We start from the raw sequence: 13,910 nt of genomic DNA, 5'->3' as shown, positions 1-13,910 counted from the left end.
GCCTGGGTTGGCTTCGTGGACCAACATAATTTTAAATCAAATTCAATATTTCAAATTTAAGTTTATAAAGTTTACATTTAACTGTTGACAGATATTTCAGTTTAAGTTTTTTTTTTCATTTTTGAAATGTCATCAATTTAATGAAGTTTCAAACCAACATTTCCTTCCAAAATATGAGTACTTACTTATATGATTAGGGGATTACATTTTAAAAAATCTTTTTTTTTTAAAAAAAAAACTATTAGTAAAAACTATGCCCGCGTTAGCCTTTGCTACTTTTATGATTGGATTGGATCGATCCTTTTAGAGTCATTTCAAATGAAGAATTAATATATCCTAATTCATCAAATCAAATTCCTTGACTTTTTTATTCTGTTCGAAACTCACATAATCCCCGCACGCAAGATTCGAGATGCTCCACCGTGATTTTCTTTATATTTGCGACATGAATTTGAGATTCTGATTAAGAATAAAATAATTTCATCATTATAGCACAACTCATGATGGTAAATTCCTTGGACTTATGAGACTTGAATATTGAGTTGGACCGGTGTTTTAACAAGGTTCTCTACTTATTATATATTTCTCCTCCATTATAAATTTGTCGATACAACTTTTTAGGCCTATCTTCTCATGAACCAACCCTTTGAAGAAAGACTATTAATATCAATCATGATGCCTCTTTTGTTTTCATCTTCATCTTATCTCTCCTTCTTACTTTTGGTCATCATCATCATTTACTTTCCCAGCCATCCATCTATTGCTCGCAAGTCACTAACTAAATTACTACAATTAAAAACTAGCTAGCTATGTCTTAATATTTATTTTATGGTGTATATAAACATCATTTACTTGCAAAATTATGCACATGCAGCAGGCTGTATTAGACGAGCTTTTCAGGTGTGCTCTTTTACTCTTCATTCATTTGAGTTCATATGATACTATACGGAGGATATTCAATATGTCTAATCAAACTGCACCACATAAAATTATTAAGCTTAACACACATGGTAAATAAAAAAAATATATTTGACTTACGATATACGATAATTCATTGTGTGTTAAGCCTACATATTTTTGACTCAATGCTTTCAACCATAGTTTATAATTGGCATAATATATAAATGTGCTTTTTAATTTTGTTTCAAATCACATTTATGTCTTTCAACTTTGGATGTGCACAAATAGACATTTAAACTTGTATAAAGTCATCCTACATGTCCTTTTTTGTCCTACTTGATTTCTTACGTGTATTGTGTCATGTGGAACTCATGTGTTTATTTATTTAAAAGTTGGACGTAAAAATGTCTGTTTATGCATTATGAAAGTTGAAAGTTAAAATTAAAATTTGAAACCAAATTTAGGATCTAATATATGTATCATGCCTTTATAATTTCGTGCTAGAAATATGAAGTTCTGAATTTTTCTATTTTTCTTCCTCTGTTTATTTTGTTTCTCAAGTGGAATATAAATGTGGAACAGTTTGGCCTTGCTTTCATTTCAACTGTTTGTTTATTAGTATGTATATATGATTTCCATGTTATTGATGGGATTAGACATGCAGGTAGTGAAATGATTGGCTCTCATTTGTCTCTATCAGCTTTCTCCCACGCAGTACGTTTGCTCAAGGCAGCAAAAGCAAAGGTAATTAAATTCAAGAAAGTGTCTTTAATAATATCAAAGATATAATACATAAACATGCTTAATATATATACATATTTTTTAGGCATAATACTTATATTAGATTCTAAATTTAGTTTTAAATTTTAATTTTGACCTCTAACTTTTATAATGCATAAACAGACACTTTAACTATCCAACTTTTAAATAAATAAACACATGAGTCTTACATGACAAAATACACCACGTAGGACGAAAAATGACATGTAGGATGACATGTAGGACATGCGTGTCTATTTGTTCAACTTTATACAAGTTTAATTGTCTACTTATGCACACCCAAAGTTGAAGGGCATAAATGTGATTCGAAGCCAAGTTAAAGACATATTTATGTATTACGCCTATTTTTTAACTTGATTTCATGTGATATTTATGTTTAATTTTAATTAGGAGTGCATAAGTAGATACTTCATTTTTTATGAAATTGAATAAGTAATCATATGTGTTCCACATGACATAATACGTATGTATGCCACCATGTAGGATATCATGTTGGACACATGTGTATGCAATTGTTTCACTTTATATAAGCTTAAATGTCTATTTGTTCATATCTAAAATCAGAGGATATAGATGTCAATTAAAGCAAGTTAATAAACACATTTATGTAGTATCGAACTTCTATGTCATCATGCATAAGTCTAAATGAGTTTGAGCTATTCAAGATGGATTAAATGAAAAGTCGTAGTCCATTTTGTCCAACTAGTGTTAAGTTTTAACTTATTTAAGGAAAAGACATATATTCTTCTTTAAACTTGTACCGAAAAGTCAGTTATATGCTTATACTATCATGACAACTTATTACACACCTTTGCAATTAAAAGTGAATTTATTTACCCGCTAAAGCTGACATGGAATAACAATAATAATTATATAAAAAAAACGTGTGTCAGGTAATTAAGAAAATAAAAAAAGTACAAAATATTTACTACACCCCACCGCCACATCTCTTCTTCTTCACACCCCCACCATCCTCATTTTCTTCACACCCCATTAAACTTAAAATAAATCAATAACAAGAAACAACCAAGAAACAAATTACTTCAAATAGGAGTAAAATTTTGAGAGATTTCAATTGTTGGAGCTTCATCGGACATTTTGAGTGAATTGGCGATCGATTGAATATGAGAAGAAAATTATTTTTCTATTATCTTCATTTTTTAAGAAACCTCCATGAGAAAACATGGAAAAAGAACAAAGAAATATATGTCTAGATCTGATAGATATTTACAACTACAAGCTGCAAAGAAATATATGTCTAGATCTGATAGATATTTACAACTACAAGCTGCAACAAATAACAATGGAAGCTCATTTTCCATGACCAATCAATGGAAGAAATTGAAGGAAGAAATTGAAGCAACCTTCTTGTGAATAAATTTTGGAATGGAAGAACTCTTCATCTCCACGACTAAACTCCAAATTTCGGATAATTTTTTTGATGGTCATTCCTAAAAGTTTCTTCTTTATCATTTTGTTATGAAGAAGACATAATTATTAGAGAACTTAAATAATTCATTAGGAATTAATTAGTGTAAAATGTAATTAATAAAATAAAACATAAGTAATAAAGAAAAGAAAGTAAAAAAGATTTAAAAAATATAATTTTTGACGTAGCGCTGATATGGCAGCTAGTGTAATACACTGCATACTCTGAGAGTGGTGTTAAACATATTAGGGTGGTATTAAATTCACTTGGAAGTAGTTAAGGCGTGTAATAGATCGTTATGATAGTTAAAATGTATAACTGACTTTTCAGTACAAGTTTAGGAAGGAATTCATGCCTTTTCCCATTATTTAATTATAAAATGCTTAATAAACTTTTTGTTTGTTTATTACCGTACATAATTAACATGTCAAATAAATTTCTTTTTAAAATTTTAATTTTGCATTTTTTTTTGTGAGCAAATCAATCCAATTTTTAAATAAGCTAAATTAATAACTGCGATAAATAAAATTTTTACGAGGTAATTTTTTTATATCTCATGAATCAAGGTGGACACCACATTTCATCAAGTTTGTTCAGTTCCACAAAATGTTTTGACCATACTTGTAAACAAAAGAATCAACTACTCAACACTACGTTAATGTGTTTTTATAAGCAAGCTCCGTATCTCTGATATGCACGTAAATATCAAAAATTATATTTCAATAATTATATTACTGAATAGACAAGCCATTTTAATCAGTCTCGATATCTAATTTGAAAAAAAAAAAGAGGTGATTTAATTACCTGTTTATAGAAGATAATTAAAATTGCTTTAATAATGTAACCACCTCAACTTCACCCTTTCCTATATGTAAATGCCCTTGGTACAATATTTTCTATTTATTTACTTACGTATCAAACATCAGAAAATAAGTATCGAGATAGTGTTGTTAAATGCGAAAACTATTGAGTTGTTAATGGTTTTTGTAGGTTGCGAGATGGTCAACAACTCATGAAATACACATGGCTTCCAAGAGTGGAAATAAGAAGAATTTATATGGAGACATTACAGAGATGGATTACGATCCACCACAGCGTAAACCACCCATTCATAATTAATACAACAAACAATTATTTATTTGTTTGTTTTCCTGTATACAATTACAGCATAACTCAACAGTATTTAGCTATTTATCTCTTCTCTGTGGACTGTGGTAGCCTACCTCAATAATTAAATTCATATATAGTTGTCACATAAATCATGAAGAAGGATAATAACTTCAATTTTTCTGAAAGGCGACTTCTCAATTTTGCTTACAACAAAGGGAATTTATAAAAATAATATTTGAATCGACACGTTTCTAAAGAAAATCAACGTAAAGACTTACTGGTAGTGGCTTGTGGAGTTCTGTTACGATCCAAATTACTGTGATTGACACTTACACCAACTGTCCGGTGGAAGAATTATTATTACTACAACCCAACTAAGCAGCCTTAACCAAGATACTACACATATAAAGATACAGAAGCAGGTTTGAATGCATAAATTATATAGAGTTCCCATAAACTTCTAAGATTTAAATAAACTAGCCAAACTAATGCGGAAGAACAACCCCTAGAACGTGAAAGTCATTGTACCAAAACTCTACTATCCAACAAGTATAAGAACAAGAGGTACAACCCCGAAACTAAACAAACACCTTAAGCAAATAGTCTGAGATCGAAAAGAGTGGACTTAAACCAGAGAAATCGATGACAACCTGAAAGAACTGACTCACCCTTGAATCCGGTCACGCTCAATAGTCACCTAGCCGAGGTCTATCAATAGCCACCTAAAAATGCCCTGTACTCAACAAAGAACAAGCAAGTGCAATATCAATATACACCACAGTAAACATGCGAATACTGAACATATATAATATCAATCATCGTTTCAGGATCAATGTACAGTTTCATATTCTTCAATAATACTCATATATATAACAAGTAAATGGTCCGCTCATGAAACCCAATTCAATGGTCCTCTCATGGACCCATACCCAAACATTTAGTGTATCGGATCGTGACACCGGTTCCAAGTTAGTGTGTCAAATCGTGACATCCATTCCAAGTTAGTGTGTTGGATCGTGACACCCAATTCAAAGTTTATGTCAGTACGTGACCTCCAATCCCAGTTAGTGTGTCGGGACGTGATACACGCTCCGTTCAACATACCACAATCACTATCACAATGTATATTCACATAATCATACAATCAAGAGGTGATCAATAATGCAACATTTGCATACATACATGCAATACAATAAAGCAATTACTACATATATCACACAAACATGAAACCACAACCGTCACCTATACCTTGAAACCAAACTTGGACTCCCCTAAGGCACTTGAGTCTTCCCTTTTCGAATTCTTTTCGCTTGTTCGTGGTTTAACAACATACAATTAACGCACAATTCAATAAACAAGACCAAATTACCCGAATTATAATCAACATTATCAACCCTAGGCCAACCCCAAGATCCCAATACCCAATTTAGGGCTTTTCCCACTAGTAATTACAGGTTAAAACCTTCTTCCAATAATAATCTCCCAAGAATCTAAGTTCTACGGACAGAAAAACGAATTAGGAGAGTAAAATCCTTACCTTTAGCACTAAAGTCGTGAAAAACCTTCAAGAAATAACCATGGATCGTCCCTTAGCTCCCAAGAACGAAACTTGCAAAAAAATAACATTTTGACTTTTAATACCGACTTATTTCGCGACTGGTCCGCTATGGCGCACCCCATCCCGCCACAACTACCCCGCCCTGCCGGGAATAATTTCGGCTTAGCGGCTTGGACGAAACCAAAGAGTTAAATTCAGAGTTTCAATCCCCCTGTGAACACACCTCCATCCCATGACACTCCGAAAATATCCGTTCACGCTAAGATCAGTTACGAGAATTCTACTCGCTCGAATTCGATTATGTAAAGTCATACAGGTTCCTTAACGTCATAGCTATCCACTCAGATAATCAAATTCATAATTAGATCTCTCATTCGTTACTAGATTTCCTTAGACCTTACTGACTTCGATTTCGTCCAAATCTGAACTAGGTTAGAAAATTCCAAGTTACTACCCAAAAATTTTCTGATCCCAAATTCTTTCCCCATTAATTATTCCCTAACGATGGAATCAGGTCATTACATGTACTTGAAATGTTAAGGATTTGATTTAATAACTTAGTACGTAGTTAGTGCCTTAATTAGCTGATTCCTACATATGCTAGATCTATGGCTGTTAATGAGAAGAATATATAGCAAAAAGGGAATCGAGATAGATGACCCTCAATATCCAGCAACCTTCTAGTGGAGATTAAGAATACGAAGGATGTTAATCTGTTGTGAAAATAAATTATGATCAGAGTACGGAAAATATGCACACAAGCACTAATAAAATAGATAAAGATTGTGAGTTCAACAACAACAAAATGGCGCATATACTTCATGAGTCTGAATATATATTTTTAGCGACAATTAATACTTTCTGTAAAAGTTTCTAAAGCCGACAACGACATTGAATCTAATGACAATCTTTGTTAATTTGTATATTTATTGTCACTAAAGTTATTTACTTTTAGCGAAGGAAAGACACAAAGACTAAGTCGATAGAAGATAACATCTAAAACTCAGAGGAAAATAACATTACCTAATAGGAAGAAGGCACTAGCAACATCTCCTACACTAATAGAGGGAGAAACAAGAATAGGAACTCAAGAAAACAAACTATAATTATGGAAAATTTTCTTATTAAAGGAAGAGAGCAACAGGGATTAGGTGAAAGTGCAAGAGGGCGAATTGCACTTTTTTTTTTTCTTTCAGAGTTGTTGACTTGTAGTATTCCTTAGTCAACTACTGTTTGCAGAGTAGTACAATATAAAAACAGGAAAGTGCCTAAAGTAAACTTATAGACCAAACATTTTTATAGTGGTTGAGATCCAATATGAATCTTACGTCCGGTTAGTAATGAATTTGGAATTTCTGTGAAGGAGTCTTTTATTTTAACTATCGAAATCAAACTTGAATATCTTTTCATAAGAACCGTAGTCATCAAGAAGCTTACCAAGAGAGGAAGCAACACAGACAGAAGCCAAATGATCATCAAAACTATCAGAATCAATGAAAATAAAGGATGGAGCCTTGAAAGTATCAGCTAGTTGAATATGAGCGATAATAAAAGATATTTCAATGTCTCCACGATATCGAAAAAAAAAATGATGCTTAGCATGCACAAGAGTGATGCAAAGAGTTTTTTAACAAGTTTAAAAACTTAGTCATAATAATTTAATTGATGGACCAGCAACAAAATTTGAACACAACATTGTCCAATGTCAATATACTCAGCCTCTGTGGTAGAAAGTAATATGGAACCCTGTTTTTCGATATTCTAGGATATCAAGGATTTTCCTAGTACTTGACACGTAACGCTGGTGTTTTCCCTATCATCTTCATCACCTGCATAATCAACGTCAGAAATTCTTCAAGATGTTTTTTCTCTCTTGAGTACCATAATCCAAAAGAAGACGTCTTAACCAAATAACGAATTATTCGTTTTACACCAGTTTAATGAGATTCTTTAGGGAATGACTGGAATCTTGCACATTTACACACACTAAATATTATGTCTAGTTGACTGATAGTAAGATAGAGTAGGGAACTAATCATACCTCTGAATTTTGTTTCATCGACTATCTTACCTTCTTCATCCTTATATAAAGAGCATGCAAAGCTCATTGGAGTGCCTAAAGATTTTGAATTTTACATACCAAACTTTTGAATTAGTTATATGCAATAATTAGTTTGGCATAAGAAAACATCTTTCTCTGGTTGATAGATTTGTAGTACAAGGAAAAATATTGTTTCTCCCATCACACTCATCTCAAATGAACTTTGCATAAGAGCAGAAAATCTTTACACAGAAATATTAGCACTTTCAAAGATGATTTAGTCAACACATTTGAATAATGAGAATTTAGGTGAAGATCTCTTAACAAAAAGAATTGTATCAATATTTCCTTTACGAACCCATGAATGATTAAGAAATTGCTGAGACGGTCATATCATGCATGTGGCGCTTGTTAGGACCATAAAGAGCATTTGAGAGTTAAAAAACGTGATAGGGAAATTTGAGTTTTCAAAACCTGGAGGTTGCTTCACAAAGACTTCTTCTTCAATAGAATCATTTAAGAAAGCACTTTTTATATCTATTTAAAATAATTTAAAACCTTTGCGGGCAGCAAATGCCAAATGTAAGCGAATAGATTCTAACCTACTAAATGAACAAAAGTTTCATCATAGTTGACTCCTTGCTATTGAGAGTAACCTTGTGCTACTAATCGAACCTTTTTCGAATTATTTCTCCAGATTCATTGAGTTTCTGGTCTAGTTCCTCATTCATGTTCTTGATCTAATGTTCTTCTATGAGAGCTTTATTAAAAAAAAAAAGAAATTGGTTGTACTTGAGAAATGAAAGTAACATGTGTCTTATTTCTTGGAGTGGAGTTCAATAGATCTTCCAAGGGAATCCTAGTGAATCACAGGAAATATGCTCTTAAGATCATCTCAGAGCAGAGAATTGGATTTGTAAAATCTGCTTGGATGTACACCTCTAGAGGTTAATACAAAGCCAACTACACAAAATTTTGATGAATTAATGTAGAAAATAGATGATGATATGCTAGAACATAAGATTAAATACCAAAGATTTATTAGGAAAATGGTGTATTTTGACATTAACAAGGTCTGATATAGCTTATGTTGTATAGACACTTGTCAGTTCTTAGAACTACCTAAACAATCACATTCGGGTGTAGCAGTTAAGAGAAATATATTAAGACAGAACTAAGGATGTTATTGAGTAGCCTGTAGGTCTCCAATTCATTAACAATTTTTTGAATCATTCAGACTAGGCCTCTCGTCCTAATACTAGAAAGTCAGTTTCAGGGTTCCTAGTTAAACATGGAAGATCATAGATTTCTTGAAAATCAGAGAAACAAAGTGTACTTTCAAGAAGCTCAATAGAATTGAGTACAGGAGCATGGCCAAAGTAGTTTCATAGGTAGTATGGTTGACTGGTTTAGTGAAGGAATTGAATGGTGGTGCACTACAAGTTGCAGCAAATTCGGTGTTTCATGAGCGTACTAAACACATCGAGATAGACTGTCATTTCATCAGGTAGAATATAAATTATGCATAACGATAATGACAATCAAGATCATCACGCATTGTATCAATCTCTCTTTTCTCTTCTAAGCTTAAGTTTCTCAAGTGAGTAGTGTTAATGGAGTTTGAGTGATAATCAAGTACATAGTCGTCTATCAAGGATAATCTCTCGTTATGAACTAGCTTTTGGAGTTGAGTTAGGCCCAAGTGTCATATATCTTTAAATCAATTTTTGTTTGCGATTAAATGTATCTAGAGAAATGAAAAACGTTCTATGTAAATTTAGCCGGAAAAAGTATAAAATGAATATGTGGCTACGAACAATGTGGATAAAAACAACATTCTATTTATTGAATTGACATGTCCATAATACATGAACATGACAGCACTAGTAAGTAAGTAAAGTGAAATGATGAAGCTGCATTTATATATAGCAAAGCTTACTTATTCTGAACAAGAGGTCCATGGAGCAGATAATAATTTTTCAATCCGCAAGTGTATCAGTAGGATATTTTTTTTCACAGACGTTGAGAAGGATGGTTAGAGATAGTGGTATATCCAAAATGTACCCCTTCTTACCATCACCAAAAGAGACACCTCCTCCTTGGAGTGTCTTGAGTGAGAGGAAGTTCTTTACATCACCAGTCATATGCTTAGAGCATCCACTGTCCATATAGCAACATTGACTGCTGCTCCTCTCACTCACCTGCACCAAGAATCACTTGTTTAGCTTGGGAGCCCATTTCAGCTTGAGTTCCCAGTAGACAGACAAAGGAGTGATTAGATTGTATTTAGTCCAGTAGGGTAGATTTTGTAGCTTTCTAACAAAGGACATGGGAGCAGGGACAGATTTCTTCTTTGAAAATCTGTGAGTTGAAACATGCTTTGGAGGACCAGGTCTCTCTTTTGGTATTGCCTTTCAGCATAATTAGAGAGCCTTTCACAGGAGTTTCTCCAGCTAGCACACTCACCTTTAAAATGTCCATTCTTACCACAGTGAAGACACAGCAGATTGTCAGACACAAACACATACTTACTGTGAGGATTATAAGGAGGACTGATGTTCAGACTTCCTAGTCCTTTCTTATTGAAATTACTCTGATTTGTTGCATTTGATAGTAACTTTGAGGATTTGGTCTACTTAAGAGATTTTTCAAGTTCTTCCTTAAGTTTCACAATATCCTGTTCTAATTTGTTACTCTTTTCAAGCGACAGACCAAGGTTTTTCTTAGAGTTTTTCAATTTTTTCTTGAATTTCAGCTTGCAAACAATTTGACATTCCATTCAATTTTTCAGCTTCATCAGTAATCTGGTTCAACTGGTTCTTAAGTTCAAAGTTATTTGACTCTAGAGACACCATTCTTGACATTTTCTCTTCAAGTTTAACTTTGTTTTCAGTTAAACTGTCAAGTTCAACATTCATGGTGTCTCTTTCAGATGTTAACTCTATCACAGAATCAATCATGAATTTTGCCAAAGTTCTCAAATTTTTTAGAGAATATTTATCCAAATCATTTTTCATATCTAGAAGAGTTACCTGATTGTCCTCTTCTTCATTTTCTGTGTGAGCCATGAGAACAAACATTTCATTGAAGACAGTTTCCTCCTCATGCACAGCAACCATGGACACATCTTTTGGCTCATCAGGGTCTTCTGAATCACTTGAGGAATCCTCACATGCAGAAAGAGCCTTTTTGACAACCATATCAGCAGCAACTTTTCGATCTCTCTTGCCGAGTACCAGGTCCCTTCTATTCTCTTTATCACTTCTTGGTTTGTGATGTTCCTTGTTTTCATTCTTGAGCAAAGGACACTCTCTGATGAAGTGCCCAACTTTTCCACACTTGTAGCAAGTATCACCTTGAGCAGCATTTCGAGTACCGTTTGTTCCTCTTTTATAAACTTTGTTTTTCCTCACAATTTTTTGAAATCTACTGATGAGATATGCCATATCATCATCATCACTTGAATCTTCATCTGATTTATACTTCAGCATCAATGACTTGTCCTTCTTGGCTTCCTTCTTTGAAAAATCGTAGTTTCGATTCATCTCATGTGTTTTCAGATTACCAATCAAAGCATCCATAGTCAGCACCTTCAAATCCTTGGCTTCTGTAATGGCATCAACTTTGCTCTCCCAAGACTTTGGAAGAATTCGAAGCACTTTTTGGACTTGTTTGGTCATGCTTATAGGTTCACCCAGACTTCGCAGCTCATTTGTAATGGAAGACAACTTGGTGAACATGTCATGTATTGTTTCTCCTTCCTTCATTTTGAAGTTCTCATACCGTGAGGTAAGCATGTCAATCTTAGATTCTTTGATTTGTTCCGTTCCTTCATGTGCAATCTTCAAGCAGTCCCAAATTTCCTTAGCAGACTCACAGGATGACACTCTGTTGTACTCATCAGGTCCTATACCACAGACCAGAAGAGTTTTAGCTTTGAAGCCTTTTTCAATCTTTTTCCTGTCAGCTTCGTCATATTTCTGCCCTAGGCTTTGGAACAAGAATAGTCTTCTCTCAATCTTTTTCTTCCATAGTCGGAACAAATGGTCCATCCAGTACAATATCCCATAGCTCGCTATCTTTAGCCATGAGGTAATCGTGCATTCTAACTTTCCACCAACTGTAGAAATGTCCATTGAAACGAGGAGGTCTGTGTGACTACTGACCTTCTTCGAGGTTAAGTAGAGCTGCTATTATAGAGCAAATGTCACTTCCTTGGTGTTAACCAAATAGATAGTGCCCGCTCTGATACCACTTGATAGAATATATGCCTTCAATTAACAAGTAATGGACCAGGTCCCTTACTACACTAATGAATAAAACAGAAAGTTAAATGCAGTAAAATCAACACAATGATTTTACGTGGAAACCTCCTTGCTTAAGTGTAACGATTCAAAAAAAAAAGAGAATTATGTAAATAAGAATAAATAGGTATTTAAGGGCATAATTGTCCTTTCACGTTTTAAATGAATAAATAAATAAATAAATAAAACAGATTTGTATTTATTTATTTTAATGTTATTTGACTAATTCTTGAATTAGTCTCCTAATCCAATTAGCCCTCTCTCTCTCACGCTTCTAAACTCCGTCTCTCACGTTCTCCATCTTCCTCACATTATTTCTGCCAAAATATCAATAATTTTCATGCTTGAAGAACTCACAAAAAAAATTTTTTTAAGCAAAAGAAAAAGAAATCAAAACGTCAAGGCTAAGAGAGGTATACTTTGAAGTGAATTGGGAGTGGTTTGGAGGAGTTTTCCGGGCAGCAACATTAAAGTTTGAACATCGATTAAGGTATGAGTTTCTCTCATGGAATTCTTTCTCCAAGAGTACTTTCTTTCGGACGTTTCTTAAACTCTTGAAACTAAGGTTGTTCCCCTTCGTATGTCCTTGTTCTTAGCTCCCTAATGAATTTGTAGGATGGGTATGTTGTGCTGCTAGATTTTTGCATGAATGATGTGTTTAAATTAAATATGAATGTGTTTATGTGCGGGAAATCGCGATAATGATCATCAAAATATGACCGGAAAAAGTTGATGTATGGGTGTGTATAGGGCAGTGTTTTAGGCATTGTTTTGGGGTATATAAGTTGTTTATTTATCATGTGTTTTATGTGTGAAATGGGGGTGCAATGTGATGTTCATTTTGATGAAGCATAGTGAAGTGAATGAACCATGAAATCTCCCTAAGAACTAATGTGAAACTTGATGAAAAAGTGCAGAAAAATAGTGGAATAAATTTCCAAAAACATAGAAATAGGTTTAAAAAGAATCTGGAAATTTTTGGATGTCAAAGAATTAAAAAAAAACGTTTTGAGGCCTGCAGGGATCGAACCCAGGACCTCCCTGCAGCTGCCTTAACAAAAAAAAGGATTTAAAAAGGGAATGTTGGGGGCGGGGATCGAACCCGCGACCCCCATTCGCGAAAAAGAAAAAAAAAGGGATTAAAGAGGGAATGCTGGGGGCGGGGATCGAACTCGCGACCCCCAGCTATGCGCGGAACGAATTAAAAGGGAGAAAAGGAACGCGAGGCGTGGGAATCGATCCCACGACCTCAGCGCTGAAGGGAGGGCGCAAATAATAGCGTGAGGCTGTGGGGATTCGATCCCACGACCTCACTGCCACTCCCCTATTAAATAAAAATAAAATAAAATAGAGGGGCTGTGGGGGTTCGAACCCACCACCTCACAGCCTCCTCTTCAGCGAGAATGAGAGGAAAAATAAGGGGGCTGTGGGGGTTCGAACCCACAACCTCCCTATTCAAGCGAATTTAATTAAAAATAATAATAATAGTAAATTAAAATTCTAATTAAAGTTGGAAAATTAATTCTCTTATGTAAACATTGAGATTTAATTTAGAATTTTAATTAAAAATAGAATATTAATTCTTTTATGTAAATATTGAGATTTAAATTGGAATTCTAATTAAATTAGAAAATTATTCTTTCATGTAAATGAATGAAATTTAATTTAGAATTCTAATTAAAATAGAAAATTTATTATTTCACGAAAATGTTGAGACTTAACTTAGAGTTCTAAATTTATGAATATTAGAACTAAAATCAATGAAAAATATAAATGATATCCAAATAA

At 33.6% G+C, this 13,910-nt stretch overlaps 1 protein-coding gene and 1 long non-coding RNA gene across 2 annotated transcripts; one reads left to right on the top strand and one right to left on the bottom strand.

The window, feature by feature from the left end:
- The first annotated feature begins 339 nt into the window (after positions 1-339).
- Positions 340-4,366, top strand: LOC138347262 (uncharacterized). Its single transcript, XR_011220028.1, has 3 exons — positions 340-900; positions 1,565-1,644; positions 4,100-4,366. It is a non-coding gene; the product is annotated as an uncharacterized lncRNA (long non-coding RNA).
- A 6,175-nt stretch (positions 4,367-10,541) lies between these two features.
- LOC138347642 (uncharacterized) lies at positions 10,542-11,954 on the bottom strand. Its single transcript, XM_069295948.1, has one exon. The coding sequence runs from the start codon at positions 11,952-11,954 to the stop codon at positions 10,542-10,544; it is 1,413 nt and encodes a 470-aa protein (XP_069152049.1).
- Between the last annotated feature and the right edge of the window lie 1,956 nt (positions 11,955-13,910).

The sequence above is a fragment of the Solanum lycopersicum genome, chromosome 3 (genome assembly GCF_036512215.1).
Source record: "Solanum lycopersicum chromosome 3, SLM_r2.1".
NCBI classification, from domain to species: Eukaryota; Viridiplantae; Streptophyta; class Magnoliopsida; order Solanales; family Solanaceae; genus Solanum; species Solanum lycopersicum.
This window is presented reverse-complemented; position numbering and strand designations above follow the sequence as displayed.